Here is a 26,106-nt window from a genome sequence, read left to right as displayed (position 1 = left end):
TAACATTATCTCTCCGTATAATTAGCTTGACTGGGAAACCCCATTTATATGGAATGTCCTGATCTCTCAGAGCTTTGGTTATACCTTGAAACGATCTCCTCTTAGCTAAGGTAGCAAATGAAAAGTCCTGGAAGATCTGGAGGTTCTGTAGATGCTCAGCATTCTCCTCCAAACGAGCCGCTCCCAAAATCCGCTCTTTTATAGGAAAAAAATGGATCCTCATGAGAGTGTCCCTGGGAACATTCTCTGGGGCAGATCTCGGTTTAGGAAGCCTATGGATACGATCTAACATCAGGTCTTGCTCCGTTGCTTCAGGTAGGAGTTTGTGGAACAACTCAGTGGCAAAAGAGAGCAACTCAGAGGTAGCGACTGTTTCAGGAATGCCTCTGATCCGGATGTTATTTCTCCTCGATCTGTCTTCCATGTCTGTAAATTTATCACGGTGGGAGTAAACTTCATCCCGCAATTTTTCATGCTCAGTTATAAGGTTGTTGTGCGAGGCCGCCAGCTCTTCCATTTTATCTTCGATATGGCTGGTGCGTCCGCCCAAATGAATGACTTCTTGATGCAATTCTTTCATAGACGCTTTCATTTCGGACAGGATTTCGGTTTTAAACAAGGCTAACATATTCTGCATAGACTTAACCGTGAGGGGGCCTTCAGGGTCCCCCTCTTCTGACTGGTTGCCGGCAGTAGGTTCTTTTCGTTTATCCGCTGCTTGTGTGGCTACAGCACTACCAGCCGGTCTATCTTTCTTGGCAAATCCTGTATTGGGAGAGACATTTTGGGGCTTGAAGAATTGAACTGGTGACGCAGAAGTAGTAGCCTTCACCTTTTTAGGAGCCATTGCACCAGAAGCTGGACACGGGATGACTTGAAATGAAAGACAGACAGAGGAGGGAAAAGAGAGGACCTTCCAAAGAATATAGATGCCAAGCGCTAGACTGTTAGAGTATTCAAGCGCTCTTAACTAGCATTTGCATAGGTTGTACAAGGGCTGGGGGCGATGAGGGCATGGGGACCCTGCTAGATTATACCATGGATCCCAATCGGCAATACATATAGTGTGGGTGATGGAGGCAGAGGGACCCTGCCCAATTGCAGAATGTTATACATACAAGCACTCCAGTCCACTAATTCTGTTTTATTTATAAAATAATTGCTTTATTGAATTATCACTTAAAATATAAATACACTATATATCTAGACCTGTCCAAAATTGTTGTGAAATATAGTAAAATAAAGAGTAGTGAAGAAGAATACAAGAGTTAGTGCTTAGAATATATAAAATCAAGTTGCGATGAACCCGTCACATGGGGCGAAATATTACGTTATGTTTATGTTTTTTTGTGGCAATTAAAGCCCTTAAATTGTCAATTGTGTTTTAGATACACCATTTATTACTGCTACAATTTATTGAGATCCAATACAGCTAATTGGTTAGAATCATCCAGGTCATGTATAGAGATAACCTAAATATTTCTCATTGAATGTTGTAATAAATTACTACTTGTTTCAAATTAAATTGTCTCATTTTCTTTTTTCACATGAAATTCACTCATTATATGTGTTTGTATTGAAACCTTATTTCAAATCCTTAGATAAATAATTGTTTTATTGACTAGTGTACTCAAGAAAGGGTTAATTAGCTGTTCTCGATTTATATTCAGGGCTGTAAGAAATTGTTATTTTTATCTCTATGGGGGTTTCTTGTTGAATGTTTAGCTGCATTGACATTATTAATTTTACAATTGTTAAACATTATTTCATATGAATTACTATATAACATTTAGAAAACTGTATCAAAAAGTGCTCTTTGTGTTGATTTTTCTTTTGATCCCTTTTAAAATATTTATATGTCTGCTATTAGATTGAGGAGGTTGACTATTTAGGCAAGCAATTAATTAATGATAGGCTCCTGCTGGGCCCCAGATGACTCCCTAGAACCAAGAGAGAGTAATGAATGAGGTCTTCACCTATAGCAAGCTGCCTTTCCCATGGAGTGCTATGTACTCACAGGTACTCAGATGCCCCAGGACTTAGACTCAGGGAAGTAGGGACTAATCTGAATGCCAGCTAGTGAAGGGGTATGAAAACTGTTAAACTGAGAAAAATAACCAGGGTGGTCAATAGCCGGGACTAGCAGTCCAGTTAGACAAGTCAAAGGTCAAGATGGGCAGCAAACAATAAAAAACAATAAGACAAACCAAAGGTCGGGGCAGGCAGCGAGCAAGGAACCCAGTAAGACAAGCCAAAGGGTGAGACAGGCAGCAGACAGGAGAATACAAAATACAGGCAATAGGTCAGGCAACAGATGAGCAATAGCAGACTTTACAAACAGACACAGGGCTAGAACGGTATCACTGGCAGCACTCCCTGTCTTTTATAGTCATGCTGCCGAATCAGATTGCTCCATAGGAGTGAACTCCTGCAGCCTATTGCAACAAACCGGGACGAAGAGGGCCAAAATGAGACATCGCGAGCAGCGCGGCTGCTAATAACAATTAAAGTATATTTTTCTTAATAAATGTGGAATTTATTGAGATCTTAAACCTGACTCAATAATTAGGTTCTTTATCAAAGTATGTGTGACCGGGAATTAAGCGATTGCCTATTTAACATTGCAATCAGTGTTAAAATGGTAGTTTACTATAAACTAATTATGAGTCATCTTTTTTTGCAATAATTATGAATGATACGTCTTAGTACCTGTTACTGAATTAGGTGAAGACATAACTGGAACTCTGGGATGTAAGTGGTCAATTGCTAAAGGTCTATCTCAGCTCATACGCAAATATACAAATTGCTTACATCAAGCTTTTCAATATTCATGATTATTTATTATGTTTCATACTGGATTGTCTGCATGATTAAATAGTCTGCAAATATAGCACTGCATTTATTCTGGTATAAAGTGGAGGAGACAATCAGAGGAGACCACTTTCTCAATACTTGGGACTTTCTAATAGTTTCTATTTGAAGATCACTTTTTTCTCAGGATTTGTGTGGATATATGAACTCTTAGGATCAGATTCATCAAGGCATGAATACTGAGCGCAGTGTGCGTTTGTTTTAAAACGCCTGTAAATCGGCTCTGTGTACTCCCGAATTCAACAAGAGATGGATCTGAAGATACGTGCTGTGATGAATTCGGGTGCAGGTCTGATTTGCTCTACTACTGTTAGGAACTCCCAAGCCAGTACAGTGAAACTCGGGGACTACTCTGAAGGCCCGGTGTTCACTGGAGCCCCTAGTGGTGGGGACAGACTGGGCTGCGGGCCGACCGAGGGTCGAGTAACGTATACTGACTTAAAGGAGTACCCAGGAGTGGAGTGATTGGCGGGCTGTAGTTAAGAAGGATCCTAGGTCAAAGGGTCACAAGCACAGATGCAATATCCAGAGACAAGCGAAGGGTCAGACACACAGGCAGAGAAGCAAAATCCGAAATCCAGGCAAAAAGGTCGAGGTCAGAAGAGAAGGGTCACAGGTCCAAGAACAAGCAGGGGTCAAAACACAGGTAGTCAAATCCAAGGTAGCAAGAACCAAACAGATAGCGCAAGCAGGCAGCAGGCCTGAGGACAGAACGCTATAACCGGCAGTGAGGCTGCAGACCTCACTGCCTTTAATGTACAGGTGAGCCAATCAGAGTCTGGCTCTGCAAATACTCCCAGGAGCTGACTGATGAATTAATTACAGCCTAATAGCCAGCAGGCTATTAGATCCCTCTGCGCACGCGCCCGGCTGTCCCCTGTTGCCGGGACGCGGCGCTACACTGCTGGGCGTCCGGCCGTTGCCTCAGTAACGGTCGGGAGTTAGAGGGAAGTGACGTCCCGGTCATCATGGTGACGGCTGGGACGCTGGGGCAGGCAGGAAGCGAGCCGCGGCGGCTGTGAGTACCATCGCGGCTCGTGACAGTACCCTCCCCTTGAGGAGGGGTTAAGGAACCCCGACATCCAGGCTTAGTGGGAAACTTCCTAAAAAATTCTTTAATGAGTCTTCCAGCGTGCAGACGTCTCTGTGGTATCCAAGAACGCTCCTCAGGGCCATAACCCTTGCAATGTACGAGGAATTGAACTTGGCCTTGAACCCTCCTTGAGTCAAGGATTTTTTCAATAGCATATTCGTGGTCTCCGTTCACCATCAGAGGCCTGGGCCTGTTAGAGAGAGACCGATTAAACTTGCTGGGAGCAGCGACTTTCTTCAGAAGCGAACAATGAAAGGTCGCAGGAATTTTTAAGGAGGTTGGTAGTTTTAATCTAAATGCCACTGGATTAATTTTCCTCTCAATTGGAAACGGTCCAATGTATCGGGGCCCCAGCTTCCCACAAGGTTGCCGCAACTTGATGTTCCGTGTGGATAACCAAACCTGATCCCCCACTTTCAATGAACAAGGTCTACGGTGACGGTCAGCGAAGACCTTGGATTTTCGGGAAGCTTGACCTAATGCAGCGTGCACCTTTTTCCAGACGGACCTCAGCCTGGCCGTAAAAGCAGGCGTTCCGGAATCCCCGCAGGGAACAGTAGTAGAGAATGAGTTGGATTTTGGGTGAAACCCTGTCACGGGCACTAGGAGTCTTTGCCCAGGCAATCACCAGATGGTGGCTTACCAGAGTAATATAGGTGGTAATAGGTACTCTGGTAGCAGGGTGACAACGGAACGGGAGGAACAGCAGATGGTGAGAGAATGCTCAGGAAAAGTCTATGACTAGCAGCACTGGTAATGAGTATATAACTGTACACGAGGAACCAGATGGACAAGGAAACGTGAGGATAGTCAGTGGTCTGCGTATAGCAAGTTGTACCACTGCTATAGTGAGGAGGAATGTCCAGAGGTAGCGAGGAGGCAGTGAGAGTCAGCGGTCTGCGTATAGCAAGTTGTACCGCTGTCTAGGTGAAGGAATGGAATCCAGGTGGAGGTAGATAACAGGGAAGTCAGTGGTCTGCGGATAGCAAGTTGTACCACTGCTATGTGAGAGGATACTGGAAACTGGTGTCACAGGGAACAGGAATCGGTGGTCTGCATATAGCAAGTTGTACCACTGCAATATATATGTGAGGAGAGCACGAGGAGATGAATGCTATGCAGAGTATACACGGGCACACAGGACTTGATCCCACGATGATATCACAATACAATAATAACAGAGCAGCACTGCTAAAGTATACAAAGTCACAATAACAATCCAGGAAAATAGGAAACAAAGTCAATGGTAGCGATAGTCTCAGTGGATAAAGGACTCCGGAGGAGAACACAACTCAGTCCAGCTAGATATGCAATCACAAGCAAAGTCAATGAGAAGTATGCATACCGCGGTTCAGGAGAGCAGGCTGTCAGAGAGATGTGCAGGGATACCTGAACGGCTGAAGGCCGGCAGGAGGAAAGACCACTGGAAGGTGGAAGCGGTAATCAAGTTGGTGCAGCGCACGGCAAGTAAACCAGCATGAACGAGGCAATACTCTGGAAGCAGTAGTAAAAGGAACTGGAACATGAAGAACACGGGAGAGTTGAGGCGGTCTGAACTCCAGTAGCAGAGATGGTAGCAGAGGAGCGCTGACCCGATGAACACAGGAGAGTTGAGATGAACTGGAACTCTGTAGAAGCAATGGAGGCAGCGGATAGGAATCAGCTGGCTGCAGACACGATGAACACCGGGGAGTTGAGGTGAGCAGGAACTCTGAAGAAACAACGGAGGCAGCGGATAGGAATCAGCTGGTGCAGACACGATGAACACAGGAGAGTTGAAGTGAGTAGGAACTCTGTAGAAACAACGGAGGCAGCGGATAGGAATCAGCTGGTGCAGACACGATGAACACAGGAGAGTTGAAGTGAGTAGGAACTCTGTAGAAATAACGGAGGCAGCGGATAGGAATCAGCTGGTGCAGACACGATGAACACAGGAGAGTTGAAGTGGTCTGGAAACCACAAATGAATAACAGGAATCAGCAGGAGCTGAATACACGAGGAAACACAGGAACACCTTCAGAGGCTCATAGGAATGAGACTCCAAGATCAGGCAACGAGGTATTGACCTCAGGTGCTTTAAATAGGGAGTGTTGCCTGATCAGCCAATTAATGAAAAGCAACAGGTACTGAAGGCTTGAAAGGGCTGCACATGCGCAGACCCTCAGGATGGCGGACGGCCACGGTTCCTAAACACACGAGAAGTAGCACTCACAGTCTGTTGAGTGACAAACCCGAAATTGCAGAAAAACGGGGAAGTATGAATAGTGGAATGGCAAGAATTATTGTACGCGAATTCTGCCCAGGGCAAGAGAGAGGACCAGTTATCGTGAAATTTAGACACATAGATGCGCAGAAACTGTTCCAGAGCCTGGTTCGTCCTCTCTGTCTGTCCATTCGACTGGGGATGATACGCTGAGGACAGACTGATAGAGATCCCGATGGAGTTACAAAAGGCTTTCCAAAACCAGGCAATAAACTGGGATCCTCGATCTGATATGATATCTTCAGGAGTCCCATGAAGACGAAAAATATGCGTCAAAAACAAGGTGGCCAAGGTCCTGGCATCCGGTAACTTGGGCAGTGATATAAAATGTGCCATCTTACTGAACCGATCCACAACTACCAGGATGGTGTTATGTCCTGCGGATACTGGTAGGTCGACAATGAAATCCATCGACAAATGGGTCCAAGGCCTGCTCGGCGCCGGCAAGGGTAACAATAGCCCAGAAGGACGGTTCCTATCCGTTTTGTTTTTAGCACACTCAGGACAAGCCCGAACATAATTCTCCACATCGTCTGACAAGGTGGGCCACCACAGCCAACGAGAAAGAACCTCAATAGTCCTACGAATTCCCGGATGGCCAGCAGAGTGATTGTTGTGGCCTTCAATGAGAACAGATTTCCTTAAATGTACTGGGACAAATAATTTGTTGACCGGTGTCTGAACTGGAGCGATTTTCTGTAAGTGCCGCATAGTTGCTCCTAGATCCTGGGTGAGTCCAAGATGAACAGTAGTCATAGGAACAATAGGCAACGGATCAGGAGACTGAGGATGATGGGCCAAAAAACTTTGAGACAAGGAATCGACCTTAGTATTTTTAGAACTTGGACGGAAAGTAATAATGAAGTTAAATCTAGTGAAAAATAAGGCCCAGCGGGACTGCCTAGGATTCAGGGTTTTAGCGGTCTGGATGTATTGGAGGTTTTTATGGTCCGTGAAGATGGTGATGGTATGAGTAGCTCCCTCTAACCAATGTCGCCATTCCTCCAGTGCCAACCTAATGGCCAACAATTCACGATTGCCGACATCATAATTACATTCGGCAGATAGAAATTTTTTAGAAAAAAATGCACAAGGATGTCATTTTTTACTTCTTGGGTCTTTCTGAGAAAGGATGGTGCCAGCACCGATATCTGAAGCGTCCACCTCTACAATGAACGGAAGTTCCGGATCAGGGTGTCTCAGCACTGGAGCAGAAATGAACGCAGCTTTGAGTGCCGAGAAACTCGTCAATGCCTCCGAAGGCTACTTTGCTGGGTTAGCTCCCTTTCGAGTGAGGGCAGTGATAGGAGCCACTAACGAGGAAAAAGAATCAATAAACCTACGGTAATAATTTGCGAATCCGAGGAACCTCTGGATCGCCTTCAGATTAGTAGGGAGGACCCAATCCTGGATTGCTCGAACTTTGGCAGGGTCCATTGCAAATCCTGATGAGGAAATTATATATCCCAGGAATGACACTGTGGCCACCTCAAATTCGCATTTCTCCCTTTTTGCATATAGGTGATGTTCCCGTAATTTCAGCAGAACTTGGCGAACATGCTGACGGTGCTGAAGTAAAGACTCAGAGTAGATTAAAATATCATCCAGATATACAACTACAGTTTTACCCAGGAACTCTCGTAAAACATCGTTGATCAGGCCCTGGAAAACCGCCGGAGCGTTGCATAACCCGAATGGCATCACGAGATATTCATAATGTCCTGACTGGGTATTGAAAGCGGTCTTCCACTCATCCCCTTTCTTGATTCGAATAAGGTTGTAAGCCCCTCTGAGGTCAATCTTCGAAAATATAGTGGCAGATTTTAATTGATCAAACAACACCGAAATCAACGGTAACGGGTACATATTCTTAATAGTGATGTTATTCAGTCCACGGAAATCAATGCATGGTCTAAGACTGCCATCTTTTTTTGACACGAAAAAGCAACTTGCGCCTACGGGAGATTTAGAAGGATGTATGAATCCCTTTTTCAGGTTTTCCTCTACGTATAGCTCCATGGCCTGAGTCTCCGGAATGGACAGGGAGTATAACCGCCCTTTGGGCAACTTGGAACCCGGGACTAAATCAATGGCGCAGTCATATTCTCGATGTGGTGGAAGGGAATCAGCTTTCCTTTTGCAGAACACATCAGTGAAGTCCTGGTAGGGTACCGGCAAAAAGTCTGGACTAGGCTGTAGGATTCTAAGCGGCAGGGTCTAGCAAGACGAGGAACACTTGGGACTCCAACGAGTAATCTCTCCACTTTTCCAGTCAATAAGGGGATTATGACTGCGAAGCCAGGGATACCCCAATATCAAAGGAGCAGAGGGACAAGTAATAAGATAGAAGGAGAGCTCCTCCGTATGGAGGACTCCTACAGACAACCGAACCATTGGAGTCCTAGCGAGAATCCTACCCCCAGGCAAGGGGTTACCATCCAAACCACATGTGGTGATGCTTGATCCTAACTTGATATGCGGAATATCAAGCATCTGAACCAAATGTATATTCAGAAAATTACCAGCCGCACCACTGTCAAGAAAAGCTTTCAGGTCCATGGATCTCCCACGAAAGGTTAGACGTCCAGGGACTAATAAAGAATTTTCTGAAGAGGTAATCTGAAGACCCAAGCGCACCTCTTCACCTGCACTTAGGCTTTGGAGTTTCCCGGCTTGTTGGGACATGAACGAACTAAGTGGCCTGGTTGACCACAATACATACACAGGCCTAGTGAGCGTCTTCTGGAGCGTTCCTCCGGAGGCAAGCGGTAGGCGCCCAACTGCATGGGTTCAGAGGAATCGGGCAAAGTGTTATCGAAGCTAGCGAAAGCGTCCATAAGAGCAGAGGACTCCCGTTCAGACTTCCTTTCTCTGATCCGACGATCAATTTTTATAACAAGTTGCATCAAGTTCTCCAGCGTGTTGGATATCGGATACTGGACTAAGGAATCCTTAATCTGCTCGGTAAGTCTTAAGCGAAATTGACTTCGCAATGCTGGGTCGTTCCAGGCGCTATCAGTGGACCATCGCCGAAATTCCGCACAATACTCTTCCGCGGAGCGACGTCCTTGCCTTAGCGTTCGGAGATGAGACTCAGCTGAGGCTACCCTGTCTGGGTCATCGTACAACAACCCCAGAGCTTGGAAAAAGGCATCCACTGACTGCAAGGCTGGGCTTGTTGAAGGCAAGGAGAAGGCCCAAGACTGAGGGTCACCCTGGAGTAAAGAGATGATGATCCCTACCCTTTGTTGTTCAGAACCAGAGGAACGTGGTTTCAGACGAAAGTACAACTTGCAGCTCTCTTTGAAATTACGGAAGGCTGACCTGCTTCCAGAGAATCAGTCAGGCAAATTCATCTTAGGCTCTGGTGTGTCACCAGCGGGAACTTGCTGGAGCTGCAGGTCTCTGGAAGCCCCTTCTTGGACTACCAGGCGCTGGGATAAATTCTGCACCACCTGGGAAATCGCCTGTATCTGATTGTCCAGAATCTGGGCTGGGGACAGATTCGACTCCTCGCCGTCCATGGCCGTATGATACCAATCTTCCTAGGCCGGTTATAATGTTAGGAACTCCCAAGCCAGTACAGTGAAACTCGGGGACTACTCTAAAGGCCCGGTGTTCGCTGGAGCCCCTAGTGGTGAGGACAGACTGGGCTGCGGGCCGACCGAGGGTCGAGTAACGTATACTGACTTAAAGGAGTACCCAGGAGTGGAGTGATTGGCGGGCTGTAGTTAAGAAGGATCCTAGATCAAAGGGTCACAAGCACAGATGCAATATCCAGAGACAAGCGAAGGGTCAGACACACAGGCAGAGAAGCAAAATCCGAAATCAAGGCAAAAAGGTCGAGGTCAGAAGAGAAGGGTCACAGGTCCAAGAACAAGCAGGGGTCAAAACACGGGTAGTCAAATCCAAGGTAGCAAGAACCAAACAGATAGCACAAGCAGGCAGCAGGCCTGAGGACAGAACGCTATAACCGGCAGTGAGGCTGCAGACCTCACTGCCTTAAATGTACAGGTGAGCCAATCAGAGTCTGGCTCTGCAAATACTTCCAGGAGCTGACTGATGAATTAATTACAGCCTAATAGCCAGCAGGCTATTAGATCCCTCTGCGCACACGCCCGGCTATCCCCTGTTGCCGGGACGCGGCGCTACACTGCTGGGTGTCCGGCCGTTGCCTCAGCAACGGTCGGGAGTTAGAGAGAAGTGACGTCCCGGTCGTCATGGTGACGGCCGGGACGCTGGGGCAGGCAGGAAGCGAGCCGCGGCGGCTGTGAGTACCGCCGTGGCTTGTGACAGTACCCCCCCCCCTTGAGGAGGGGTTAAGGAACCCCGACATCCAGGCTTAGTGGGAAACTTCCTAAAAAATTCTTTAATGAGTCTTCCAGCGTGCAGACGTCTCTGTGGTATCCAAGAACGCTCCTCAGGGCCATAACCCTTCCAATGTACGAGGAATTGAACTTGGCCTTGAACCCTCCTTGAGTCAAGGATTTTTTCAATAGCATATTCGTGGTCTCCGTTCACCATCAGAGGCCTGGGCCTGTTAGAGAGAGACCGATTAAACTTGCTGGGAGCAGCGACTTTCTTCAGAAGCGAACAATGAAAGGTCGCAGGAATTTTTAAGGAGGTTGGTAGTTTTAATCTAAATGCCACTGCTCGCGACAACTACACAAGACACTGTAGGATACGTCCAATACCTATGTGAAATATACATTTGCAACAGAACGCACAGGAGAAAAAAAATAATGTCATCTGTTAATTATATAAGTATTAATGACAAAACAGTTTAAAAGTTTATTTTTTTTCATGAAATAAATTTATTAAGATGATCTTACTGTCTATTGATCATAAAATAGATTTTTACAGTTTCTCGTGAATGCAAACACATGCATATAGCATGCATACGAGACTGTCATCACTAGTAATCAGGATTTAGACTAGCCCTGTTTCTGGGGCAAGAGATACGGCAGATAAACAAGTAACTTTGAAATGTCCAAAGCTTGAATCGAACGAGGCTGCCTGCGCTCGTGTTTGGCACGCCCTTACTGTACACTGACTACGGGGGGATGCCTCTACCCCACCACGTTCCCTCCCAGAGATCGTAGGCTGTAGTAAGTGTGCTTTGCATACAAAGATGAACTGCGGTAAGTTGCATATAGTCCGATTCTGAGCAAGCACAGATTAACCCACAAAAACGGTAGATACGTTCCTTCATGAATCAGGCCCTGAATCTTTATCTCTGGAGTATCTTTTACACCCTTAGAGTATATATACTTGCTCTCATCACTCTCCTTCTATAAAATCTCAATCTTGACCCTACCTCCTGTCTAAATACTGCCCTACCACTTTACATAGACTGCCCTGGTCAAAATCTCAAATGATTTTCTCTCTGCCAAGCCCAATAGCCATTCCTCCTTGCTTATCTCTTTGGACCTCCTTTCCATGGCCTTCGATACCGTAGAACACCCTCTCTTACTGCACAACCTCCACTATATTGGCCCTCATGACACTGTCCTTTCTTGGATAACTTCCGATTTGCCCAACTGCTCTTTCTCTGTTTCCACGTATGGCTCACCCCCCCCCCCCCCACCACTTCCTGTACAAACCCCCCCCCCAGGTCTCGGTGCTCAGCCCCTTGCTGTTCTTCATGCACTCTTCCCCCATAAATGAACTCATCAGCTCCTTCAGATTCCAAAAATCACCACTGCAGCAGCGACACTCAAATCTACCTTTCCTCCCCTGACCTCTCTCTTTCCCTCTCTAAGCTCTCTGGTGCCAATCTGCCTGTTTGCCATCTCCTGCTGGAGGTCCCAAAGTTTTCTTAAACTGAACATGGCCAAAACTGGACTCATAGTGTTCCCTCTCTCCAGAGTCTCTACCCCTACCCATTTCTCTCTCTCTTTATATAACACCTCTATTTCCTTTGTCCCCCAAGTAGGTTACTTGGGCGTCATCCTTGACTCCTCACATCCATCCCCTCACCCAATCCTGTTCCATCTTCGCAACAATGCACAGATCAGACACTTTCTCTGCCTTGATGCCACCAAAATGGTCTTCCACTGTCCAACAATCTCTCGCCTAGATTATTGCAGCCTCCCCTGACTGGTCTCCCCCTCACCCACCTCTCTCCTCTAAACGGTATCCTTATGCTGCGGTAAGATTAATTGTCCTTTCTTCTGCCTCCTTTCTCTGCCAAACCCTACACTATATCCCCTTCACCTATAGAGTCCAAACTCCTCACCTTCAAAGCCCTCACCAACTCCTCCTCATCCTACATCTCCAACCTCATCTCCATAATCCCTCCTGCAGGGCTGCCAACTGCTAAAGCAAGAGGACAAAAAACATGGTTTCCACCTGCAAATGGGGTAATCAGCACAAAGCTCGGAGTCACACTTCTGATATCACAGATGGAATTCAATTTAAAGTAAATAAGTTTTATTTTGATATACAATTCTAAACTAGCCAACAAGTGAATTCAATTGTCCCAAGGCAGATAAAGGTCTGGTAGAAGTATCTAACAATTGCAATCCAAATCACAAGAGTCAGCAAGGTTTTGTGGAAGCATCTGGTCAGATTCAAACACAATACTCAGACAAAGGCTTAAAAAGAGGAAGTGTATATTATAGGCCCAAACAGGAAATGAGATCCAAGCTGGAATCTTCATGAGACAGTCCCGGCCACCTTGGATAAGGGCTATTCTAAGGGCAAGTTCATAACAGGATGCCCCCTTCTCAATCACGTCCTCCAGATGGCTTAGGGCCAGGCTTCCCTGTCATACTGTCGATGAAATGTTTTTACCAAAAGTGGGGCATGAACATCCTCAGCAGATTGCCAAGCGTCATTGTCAGTATCTGCCTGTAGTTTATGCATTACATGCTGCTTTCCCTGGCAGCTCCTGCCTTTTGTCCTTATTATTATTGCAGCAGTACCTCTGATTACCAGAGGTGCTGCTATCGTGCCTTTCATGTTGCATTAGGTTAGTTAACCCATTCTCCAATTATCACATGCACCTTGGTGTGTTCTCATTTCCCTTATATATACCTGTTACTCCCAGCACACATGGTTGGTTATTGATACACCCTGTGGTTTCTTCCTCCTGCTTTGCTCCTGTGATTATGCTGCATTGGGATCTCAACATACATTCTGCTGACCTGTTTCATCTGTGAACCTGGTACTTTCCTGTGCATTTCCCTGCTGCCTGGAATCTTTCCACACCTCCCGTTTACCTGCAACTGCTGTATACCTGGTAATTTCTGCAAGACCATTATTACATCATCTGTTCAGACTCTTCAGCAATAAACTTGTATGTTTTTCACCTTATTCATGGCTCCTTAGCTGTATTTCTACATTGATTTGTGACAGTCATCTTATGGACCATACCTGTGCCAATGAAGCAGATACTGTAGGAGGAAAGGGATCTAGGAATCATAATTTCAAATGAGTTTAAGGCAGGTAAGCAATGTAACAAAGCAATGAGAAAGGCAAGTCAGATGTTTTGTGGCATAGGGAGAGGAATCAGTAGCAGATCAAAGGAAGTTATAATGCCACTGTATAGGTCATTGATGCGGTCTCATCTAGAAAACTGTGTTCAGTTCGGGCGACTATATTTCATCTTTCCCGGAAAGACTAAAATATCTTAATGTGTATAGTTTGGAGCAGAGAAGGGAAAGGGGGACATGATAGAAACATTCAAATATATCAAGGGTTTTAACAAGGAACAGGAGGGAAGAAACATTCTTCAAAGGAAGAGTAGTTTTAGAAAATGAGGATATGCACTGAAACTAGAGGGAAGTAAATCCAGAGAAAATGTGAGGACAAATGACTTCACAGAAAGGGTAGTGGATAAGTGGAATAGCCTCCCATCAGAGGTGGTAGAGGCCAACATAGTGTCAGGCACCGTCCCCACAGTTCTGCCGCTGCCAGGGACGGACGCCCGACTCCTTCCGACCACAAGCGTTTTGTTGTTTAGCAATGGAACGCAGTTCTTTCAGCCGTCTGCATGCGTACGCTAGACATCTCGTTGCCTAGCAGCCGTGACGTTCCTCTCTTCAGTGGGCGTTCGGTTTGCATCTGCCTATACTGTGCAGGCTTTCTCACGCTCCAATCAGGAGCACCCTGCCTCTATTTATACCAGCCTCTGTCACCTCGTAGGTGCCAGAGTATTAGGCTCACACTTGATCTCCAGCGTTGTTGCAGTATCTAGTTCCAATTTTCCTGCTGACCTGGCTTGTTTCTGACTTCCCTCTGGATCCTGATTTGGCTTTGCTCTCCTGGTACTGCTCGGCTTGCCTGACTACTCTTTGGCTTCTGACTCGGTACTGCAATGTCCTCCTGGTTTTGACCTCGGCCTGCCTGACTATCCACTGTTCACCTATCTCGCTGGTGACTATCTTGGAGAACCGCGACCTTTGCACCCTTGGCAGCCAAGCACATAACTCCTTGCGGGGGTCCCTGGTGAATGCCAAGGATGCGTTAAACTCCACGCCTCCCTACTCAGTCGCGTCTACACCAGACGATAGCTTCCATCACACTTTCGTTGTGACACATAGTAGTGCAAGTTAAACATGCTTGGGATAGACATAAGAATATCCTTACAAAGAACTAAGGATCAAATAGGGGTTTGAGAGGTTACCATAGGTTAAAAAATGGGCACAATAGATAAGCCAAGTGGTTCTTATCTGCCATCAAATTCTAATTCGAAGCATACGAGAGTCCAGGACCTTTTCCACTATAAATTACTCATGATCATCAACTTCAATTGGCTTAGGAGGGGGCAAAGAGCAGGCAGGAAATGGATTATTAGCTGAAGGTTTTAGTAATGACACATGAAAACAGGATTCATCTTCATAGAATCAGGAAGATCCAATCGAAAAACCACTAAACTAATCTGTGCAAGAATCTTATATGGACCTATAAACTTGCTGTCATGAATCGGGGCTTTAGTCCTGTTTACGCCACTCGGCGGTATCATATCACCGTGCATCTCCTTCCTGTTATAATGCAGCATACTAAATCCTGGGACAAAGCGTGACTTCTGTCTGTTATACTGGAGGCTGCCATCTTGGGTGAGACATTTGCTAAACATCCTGCTGAGTCTGAACAGCCGATTTCATCCACCAATTAGCTTCCTCTGCAGACTGTAGCTAATTGCAAGTGCAGCATTTCCTATTTCCAGTTCACCACTGTTGCTGTGAGTTGCTGCTTCATCCTCGCTGTGATACGGACTTCAATCATTTACCCTCTGAGTGAGTTTAGATTCATCTTGTTTGCTGCGATACAGACTCTAACCATTCACCTATTGTGTAAATTCAGCTTCACTTAGCTTGCTGTGATACAGACTTTAACCATTAATCCTTTGTGTGAATTCAGCTTCATTCTGCCTGCTGAAAGAAGATTTTGGCTATTAATTCCTCATGTGGATTCAACTTCATTCTATCTGCTCGTGTACAAATTCCAGCTGTTACCTTCTGTGTGGATCCTCCTCTCTTCAATCTCTTCCTGTCTCTCCTACTGACTATATGGGGTAGTAGGTTGTTGTTCTGGGTCATCCACGTTCTGGAGCCATCTCTGTGTCTCGGGGTACCGACTACCAGTTCCAGGCCTACTCCAGGTTCTAAGTTCTGAATTGTCCAGGGCCAGTTCTAGGCTTATTCTGTTCAGGAGGTTTCCACCCTTGTATATTCACTGCCTGAGTTCTGAGTCTTCCCAGTCCCAGTTGAGGTACAATATTCATCTGAGTTTCTGAGTTCTTGGAAGTACTGAGTCTCTGGTTGTGAGTTCATGTCCTCCCTGTTCCCATGTCTAGGTTCCAGTCCATCAGGTCCAGATTCCAGTCGTTTATTTCAGTACAGAGTTCAGTCTAGCATTCCTTCTCCTAACATCTGGTATACAGGAATAGAGTAATCTCTATGAGCAAGACATTCCTCCGGCCTCCCAGTTTACACTATATTCCTACCACAGCTAGTCCCAAGGGTCCAGAGACAGATCCCAGAAATCCTATTGCCGTGACACTTCTTACCCAACTTAGTGGATGGTACCTTCATCCGTAAATGTTGAGTTGACAACCATAATTTATTACCAATATTAAAAGTTGGAGCAGCTCTTCATGATCTGTCAGCATCACGTTTATATCTTTCTTGAGCAGTTTTCAATGTCTCCTGTAATAATTCAAGACTACTTTGCATTAGAATCAGTCTATCTTCCACAGCAGGAACTGGAGTGTCACAATGTAGAGTATTATCCATATATTTGGATGATAGTCTAGATTAGTATTGAATGGGCTAAATCTAGTAGATGGATGTTGGGAATTGTTATATTCAGCCATAAGGAGGACATCAACCCAATCATCTTGTAGATGACAAATATAAAACATCTAATATATTGCTCAAGTGTTTGGTTTATTCACTCTGTTTGTCCATTTGACTGCAGATGAAATGCAGTGGACAAGTATACATATAGTTGATGTGTCATGTGCCAGACTCCATTGTCATAGTTTAATTTACATTTTTTTGGAGGATTCATGAGTAGTATCAGTATCATATCCATTCTTGGTATCTGTTAATAACTCATTTGTACAAATAACCCCCCCAAAAATTTTAATCAGGAATTATTGTTTGAGCAGGCTTTACCTATTGAGGATTCTCAACATAGGCTCTTGAAAGAGCGTGAGCTTTACCATTCTTCGATCCAGGTTTATCGGAAATTAGGAGCTCAAAACGGCTTAGAAAGAGAGCCCATCAAGCTTGCCAGGGAGACAATCTTTTTGCCGATTTAAGGAATTCCAAACTTCGATGATTGGTGAGGACTATCACTTGATGCTTTGCACCTCCTAAGAGATGTCTCCATTCTGAAAAAACAGCTATAATGGCAAGAAGTTCCTTATTCCCCACATCATAATTTCTTTCAGAAGCAGTCATTTGCCTTGAATACAGAGCACAGGGGTGAAGTAACATCTTTTCTCCTAATCTTTAGATTCAGGTTTCAGCTCCTATAGCTGAAACAAATGGAAGTGTAGGATCAGAATGAATTACTATAGAAGCTGATGTAAACTTTCAAAATGGAAAAAGCTTTAGCAGCTGCTGGTGACCACTGTGAGTTGAGTAATGGGGGCAGCAATTACAGAAAAGTTATTTATAAAGCGTCGATAAAAATTAACAAAGCCCATAAATCGTTGTACATCTTTAACATTTTTAGGTATGGGCCAAAATACCACAGCATGTACTTTACAGGGATCCATACACAGTCCTTGAGGGAATATAATGTAACCCAAACATTTTGTATAATTGGTTTATACATAGCCATTGTAAAATAATTCGAACATGTTCTTGATGTTCCTGTAAAGAATTTGAAAAGATAAGGACATGATCAAGATATACAATAATGAATAGATCAAGTAAATCACGAAATACATAATTTATAAACTGTTGGAAGGTAGCAGGTGCCTTACATTACCCAAAAGGCATCACAAGATATTCACAATGTCCATACTTTGTTCTAAAGGCCGTTTTCCATTCATCACTGGGTCAGATGCGTATTAATTTGTAAGCTACTCTTAAATAGACCTGGTGGTAATGGGAGTGTGGCTTGAGTATCCTGTCACACTTCTGGTATCACAGATGGAATCCAATAGTACAATAGCCAGGTAGTTCTAAAGTGAACAGGATTTATTTTGATATATAATTCTAAAGTATCCAACAAGTGAAGTCAATAGTCCCAAGGCAGATAAATGTCTGGTGGATGTATCTAACAATTGCAATCCAAAACACAGGAGAGAGCAAGATTCTGTGGAAGCATTTGGTTCAGATTCAAACACAATACTCAAGCAAAGGCTTCAAAACAGGAAGTATCTTGTATAAACCCATACAGCAAATGAGATCCAAGGGCAGCACGGTGGCGTAGTGCTTAGCACTTCTGCCTTACAGCACTGGGTCATGAGTTCAAATCCTGACCATGGCCTTATCTGTGAGGAATTTGTATGTTCTCCCCGTGTTTGCGTGGGTTTCCTCCAGGTGCTCCGGTTTCCTCCCACATTCCAAAAACATACTGGTAGGTTAATTGGCTGAAAACAAATTGACCCGTGTCTGTATGTGTGTGTGTTAGGGAATTTAGACTATAAGCCCCAGTGGGGCAGGGACTGATGTGAGTCCTCTGTACAGCACTGCGGAATTAGTGGCGCTATATAAATAAATGGTGATGATGAAGATGGAATCTTCACGAGACAGTCCTGGCCATTAAGGGCTATTCTAAGGACAAGTTCATAACACTCGGCCAGGATGAGCTGTTCACAGGGAGACTTGCAGCATACTGTGCCCCTCTCATAATGTGCCACCAGCTGCAACTCAGCCAAGTATTTTAATTAAATTAAACCCTTTGCTTCTGCTGCTTCAGTTTACTGTTCCAGTGATTTCCTTGTTGCTGTTCAGTACCTCTCATCCACAACCATCACTTCATTGTGTTCAGTCCGCTGTTCCAGTGATTACTTGGTTGCTGTTCAGTGCCACTCTACTGTATCTCTCAGCAGAGTTTCTCCCATTCCTGTGTTCTCCATCCGGCTCTCGTCTAACGCTGTCTCTGATGGCCGCGACCTGCGGGGCAGTGGCTGCAATTCCGATACCTCCTTGCGGGGATTCCTGGTGAAGACAACTTGTCCCGTTAGACTCCACACCTCAGGGTAGAGTAGTGCCAAGTTTGGCAGATACGGGGATCCTATATTTCTGCATCTGACCGTGACAAGAGGCCATTAGTAGGTTGTTATAATTTTTGGATGTTATAGTGTTTTATGTCATTTGTGAAATAAGGGCAGATCAGAAGTTACTTTTTAGGTGGAGGTGGCTTTCCAGGAGATTGAATGTGGGGAGTGAAGGGCAGGTCAGAAAGAAGTATAATCCCTAGACAGCGGGTTTGTGGTTTGAGAGTGATAATACTGTTGCTCTCCATCCCTTACACACTGACAGGAGGAAGTGGGTGGTGATTACTCAGTGAATGGCCCAATCACTGATCACCTCATCATATCACCTTAGCAGCCTGCTTCCCGTAGAGCTATTCAAACCACCTGTCCAGCCTTTCAGAAGTGTCCCTGGAGACCAAGCAACTGACGAGGAGAAGAAAGCATAGAGAATCGCCTGCCACACATTAGAGTTTATGTGTAGCTTAATGGTGGAAGTGGGAATAGAGGAACTTCTCCATACCTGTTCTCACCTGTACACTTCTCATACACTAGTGGGTAAATGTATGAAGCATTGGTTTCTGCAAGAGAAATCGGCGACTTTGCAGAGAAAATTTAAAGTGGCAATGACTTTTAAAGGCAAGTTTGCCTCACGGGTCATGAGTTCAATTCCCAACCATGGCCTTATCTGTGTGGAGTTTGTAGGTTCTCCACATGTTTGCGTGGGTTTCCTCCCATACTCCAAAACTACCTTAGTATCTCTATCTGTCTGTGTGTGTTAGGGAATTTAAATTGTAAGCTCCAATGGGGCAGGGTCTGATGTCAGTTCTCTGTACAGCGCTGCGGAATTAGTGGCGCTATATAAATAGCTGATGATGAATATCTGCTACAATTCTACACACTAAGCCTCATCCTTCAAGTAATAACAATACATAGTAAGATCATCTCTGCAAGTTAATTTAAATATACAGCAGGCCCCTCAACCAAGGCCAAGATCTATTATCGGGGTTACACCTGCACCACTGAGTTTGATTGGGGAAGGTCTGAACCCCTGTACTGTTCTTGGACCTGGACCACCACACAGACCTGAGGCTATTTCAGTCACTGGAGGATCCTGCTCTTTCTCCTTACAAGAACCAGATTACTTCTTCTCCATCACTGTAACTATAAATTCAGAGAAAATCAATTACTCAAATGTCTGCTCCTTGCAAATGCCACCATTTTGCTCTGCAAACAGAAGCTCTGTGATGTAAATCTCATGGTTGCCTACTCACCTGGAATGTCCGGGAGATTCCCAAATCTCCAGGAGTTCCCCCGTAAGAGTACGGTAAGCTCCCAGATCTTTGGCACTCAATTAAATGGCGGGAGGCAGGACTTAGCAATGCGATTCCGCTGCCGCGTCATCATGACCACACTTCCTGACGTAATAGGCTAAATTGTTGTTGCCATGTTAGGGGCGGGGCCAAATGATGCAACTTGCTTGGCCGCGCCCCTAGGACTTTCCAGCGAGATTCCTCCCTCCCGGAGGGTAGATCTCTGAAGTTGGCATGTATGGTAAATCTGTTAATTACTGATACAACTTGAGTTTTACAGCTTGGTTTTAGGACACGCCCACAACACAGTAGCCTATCATCACACTACCCCAACAATCATTACACACACAGCAGTTTAACCTATAGACACAATGGCCTTGGGACATTCACCCAACAGCAGACTATTCTCGACTCATACTACATTAAGATTCGACCTTAGTAACTGAGCCTATAGACACATTAGTCTTACAACACGCCCACAACAGCCAATACTCAGTAAGACACAGCCCCCAGAAGCTGAGCCTATAGACATGTTGGCCTGGGGACACACCCCTAACAGCGGAGCCTATCATCACACTCTCCGTTCACAGCTACAGAATGTAACATCCCCCGCATGTGCCCATATTATTAACTATTATTAGGAGGTGGAGCTGTATCTGTACCAGAACAGTTGCGGTTTACACTTAGTACGGAGGAGCCGGGAGATTGAGGGGTCTTCCGTACCAGTGATGTCATGTGTGTCCCACCCACAGTGGTCATGTGATCTTGTGAACTGGTTTTTTTTTTTTTTTTAAATTCCGTATTGCTTTGGGTCCGTATTGATCATTACTCCCTTGTGTGTTCCCAGTACTCCTCTCCCTCTGCGCATGTGCGGGAAGCAGGCTGTAGTATGGTAGGAGATCTGTGAGATGTCTGTACAATGTGATCGGTCCTAGCTCCGGGTTCCTGTGTGTTTGTCGCCCTATACATAGACTGGAAGCGGGTGTCACATGACGGGTGTCTAGTTACAGGGTGTCACATTCTCATACCTACAAATAGTCCCTATTTGCTGACCCTGGAAAGGGCGGGTTATACGGAGAAAGAGGAGGAGCTTAATAAGACTGGGCGTGATTGTGTGTAATGTAAAAAGATATGTTGCATTGGAGGCGTGGTTTGTTGGTTTAGGGTCGGGCTTATATTGTCCCGATGTTCTCTGGATAAATGTGGGGATATATACTGTGTACATTGTGTGACTCTCTGCTCTTCATTCACAGCTGCCGCCGATTTTATGGCTGAAAGAAAGTCTGAATGTCACTATAATAACGGGACTCAGAGTGTGAGGTATCTGGACAGACTTTTCTACAACCAGGAGGAGTTTGTCTACTTTGACAGTGATGTCGGGTATTTCATACCGAAGACTGAGTTCGGGAGACCTGATGCAGAGGGATGGAACAAGGATAAGGATATCATAGAGCAGGAAAAGAACGAGGTGGAGAGATTCTGTAAATACAACTATGGAGTATTCGAGAATGCTGGAGCCATAGGGAGGAGAGGTGAGTGTCCTGTATATATCTGTATTATACCAGTATATATTACATGTATAATATACAGGAGGAGACATTCTGTAATATAACCATAATATTATACACAGCGTCACTACTGACCGGAGCGGTGAGTGTCCTGTATATATCTGTATTATACCAGCATATATTACATGTATAATATACAGGAGGAGACATTCTGTAATATAACTATAATATTATACACAGCGTCACTACTGACCGGAGAGGTGAGTGTCCTGTATATATCTGTATTATACCAGTATGTATTACATGTATAATATACAGGAGGAGACATTCTGTAAATACAACTATAATATTATACACAGCGTCACTACTGACCGGAGAGGTGAGTGTCCTGTATATATCTGTATTATACCAGTATGTATTACATGTATAATATACAGGAGGAGACATTCTGTAATATAACTATAATATTATACACAGCGTCACTACTGACTGGAGAGGTGAGTGTCCTGTATATATCTGTATTATACCAGTATGTATTACATGTATAATATACAGGAGGAGACATTCTGTAATATAACTATAATATTATACACAGCGTCACTACTGACCGGAGAGGTGAGTGTCCTGTATATATCTGTATTATACCAGTATGTATTACATGTATAATATACAGGAGGAGACATTCTGTAATATAACTATAATATTATACACAGCGTCACTACTGACCGGAGAGGTGAGTGTCCTGTATATACCTGTATTATACCAGTATGTATTACATGTATAATATACAGGAGGAGACATTCTGTAATATAACTATAATATTATACACAGCGTCACTACTGACCGGAGAGGTGAGTGTCCTGTATATACCTGTATTATACCAGCATATATTACATGTATAATATACAGGAGGAGACATTCTGTAATATAACTATAATATTATACACAGCGTCACTACTGACCAGAGAGGTGAGTGTCCTGTATATATCTGTATTATACCAGTATGTATTACATGTATAATATACAGGAGGAGACATTCTGTAATATAACTATAATATTATACACAGCGTCACTACTGACCGGAGAGGTGAGTGTCCTGTATATATCTGTATTATACCAGTATGTATTACATGTATAATATACAGGAGGAGACATTCTGTAATATAACTATAATATTATACACAGTGTCACTACTGACCGGAGAGGTGAGTGGCCTGTATATATCTGTATTATACCAGTATGTATTACATGTATAATATACAGGAGGAGACATTCTGTAATATAACTATAATATTATACACAGCGTCACTACTGACCGGAGAGGTGAGTGTCCTGTATATATCTGTATTATACCAGTATGTATTACATGTATAATATACAGGAGGAGACATTCTGTAATATAACTATAATATTATACACAGCGTCACTACTGACCGGAGAGGTGAGTGTCCTGTATATATCTGTATTATACCAGTATGTATTACATGTATAATATACAGGAGGAGACATTCTGTAATATAACTATAATATTATACACAGTGTCACTACTGACCGGAGAGGTGAGTGGCCTGTATATATCTGTATTATACCAGTATGTATTACATGTATAATATACAGGAGGAGACATTCTGTAATATAACTATAATATTATACACAGCGTCACTACTGACCGGAGAGGTGAGTGTCCTGTATATATCTGTATTATACCAGTATGTATTACATGTATAATATACAGGAGGAGACATTCTGTAATATAACTATAATATTATACACAGCGTCACTACTGACCGGAGAGGTGAGTGTCCTGTATATATCTGTATTATACCAGCATATATTACATGTATAATATACAGGAGGGACATTCTGTAATATAACTATAATATTATACACAGCGTCACTACTGACCGGAGCGGTGAGTGTCCTGTATATATCTGTATTATACCAGCATATATTACATGTATAATATACAGGAGGAGACATTCTGTAATATAACCATAATATTATACACAGCGTCACTACTGACCGGAGCGGTGAGTGTCCTGTATATATCTGTATTATACCAGCATATATTACATGTATAATATACAGGAGGAGACATTCTGTAATATAACTATAATATTATACACAGCGTCACTACTGACCGGAGAGGTGAGTGTCCTGTATATATCTGTATTATACCAGTATGTATTACATGTATAATATACAGGAGGAGACATTCTGTAATATAACTATAATATTATACACAGTGTCACTACTGACCGGAGAGGTGAGTGGCCTGTATATATCTGTATTATACCAGCATATATTACATGTATAATATACAGGAGGAGACATTCTGTAATATAACTATAATATTATACACAGCGTCACTACTGACCGGAGAGGTGAGTGTCCTGTATATATCTGTATTATACCAGTATATATTACATGTATAATATACAGGAGGAGACATTCTGTAATATAACTATAATATTATACACAGCGTCACTACTGACCGGAGAGGTGAGTGTCCTGTATATACCTGTATTATACCAGCATATATTACATGTATAATATACAGGAGGAGACATTCTGTAATATAACTATAATATTATACACAGTGTCACTACTGACCGGAGAGGTGAGTGTCCTGTATATACCTGTATTATACCAGCATATATTACATGTATAATATACAGGAGGAGACATTCTGTAATATAACTATAATATTATACACAGCGTCACTACTGACCGGAGAGGTGAGTGTCCTGTATATATCTGTATTATACCAGCATATATTACATGTATAATATACAGGAGGAGACATTCTGTAATATAACTATAATATTATACACAGCGTCACTACTGACCGGAGAGGTGAGTGTCCTGTATATATCTGTATTATACCAGTATGTATTACATGTATAATATACAGGAGGAGACATTCTGTAATATAACTATAATATTATACACAGTGTCACTACTGACCGGAGAGGTGAGTGGCCTGTATATATGTGTATTATACCAGCATATATTACATGTATAATATACAGGAGGAGACATTCTGTAATATAACTATAATATTATACACAGCGTCACTACTGACCGGAGAGGTGAGTGTCCTGTATATATCTGTATTATACCAGTATATATTACATGTATAATATACAGGAGGAGACATTCTGTAATATAACTATAATATTATACACAGCGTCACTACTGACCGGAGAGGTGAGTGTCCTGTATATACCTGTATTATACCAGCATATATTACATGTATAATATACAGGAGGAGACATTCTGTAATATAACTATAATATTATACACAGTGTCACTACTGACCGGAGAGGTGAGTGTCCTGTATATATCTGTATTATACCAGCATATATTACATGTATAATATACAGGAGGAGACATTCTGTAATATAACTATAATATTATACACAGCGTCACTACTGACCGGAGAGGTGAGTGTCCTGTATATATCTGTATTATACCAGTATGTATTACATGTATAATATACAGGAGGAGACATTCTGTAATATAACTATAATATTATACACAGTGTCACTACTGACGGGAGAGGTGAGTGGCCTGTATATATCTGTATTATACCAGCATATATTACATGTATAATATACAGGAGGAGACATTCTGTAATATAACTATAATATTATACACAGCGTCACTACTGACCGGAGAGGTGAGTGTCCTGTATATATCTGTATTATACCAGTATATATTACATGTATAATATACAGGAGGAGACATTCTGTAATGTAACTATAATATTATACACAGCGTCACTACTGACCGGAGAGGTGAGTGTCCTGTATATACCTGTATTATACCAGCATATATTACATGTATAATATACAGGAGGAGACATTCTGTAATATAACTATAATATTATACACAGTGTCACTACTGACCGGAGAGGTGAGTGTCCTGTATATATCTGTATTATACCAGCATATATTACATGTATAATATACAGGAGGAGACATTCTGTAATATAACTATAATATTATACACAGCGTCACTACTGACCGGAGAGGTGAGTGTCCTGTATATACCTGTATTATACCAGCATATATTACATGTATAATATACAGGAGGAGACATTCTGTAATATAACTATAATATTATACACAGCGTCACTACTGACCGGAGAGGTGAGTGTCCTGTATATATCTGTATTATACCAGCATATATTACATGTATAATATACAGGAGGAGACATTCTGTAATATAACTATAATATTATACACAGCGTCACTACTGACCGGAGAGGTGAGTGTCCTGTATATATCTGTATTATACCAGTATGTATTACATGTATAATATACAGGAGGAGACATTCTGTAATATAACTATAATATTATACACAGTGTCACTACTGACCGGAGAGGTGAGTG

General features: G+C 43.4%; 1 protein-coding gene across 2 annotated transcripts in view; it reads left to right on the top strand.

The window, feature by feature from the left end:
* Positions 1 to 26,106, top strand: part of LOC142101975 (H-2 class II histocompatibility antigen, E-S beta chain-like) — an 85,306-nt gene that overhangs the window by 33,837 nt on the left and 25,363 nt on the right. The window contains exons 2-3 of one of the 2 annotated variants that reach the window (XM_075186467.1): positions 21,455 to 21,669; positions 22,028 to 22,088. In XM_075186467.1, the coding sequence (XP_075042568.1) occupies positions 21,455 to 21,669; positions 22,028 to 22,088 (276 nt within the window). Of the gene's footprint in view, positions 1 to 21,454; positions 21,734 to 22,027; positions 22,089 to 26,106 lie in introns of both variants that reach the window. The other variant, XM_075186466.1, reaches the window with a different exon arrangement.

The sequence above is a fragment of the Mixophyes fleayi genome, chromosome 9 (assembly GCF_038048845.1).
Source record: "Mixophyes fleayi isolate aMixFle1 chromosome 9, aMixFle1.hap1, whole genome shotgun sequence".
Taxonomy (NCBI): domain Eukaryota; kingdom Metazoa; phylum Chordata; class Amphibia; order Anura; family Limnodynastidae; genus Mixophyes; species Mixophyes fleayi.
This window is presented reverse-complemented; position numbering and strand designations above follow the sequence as displayed.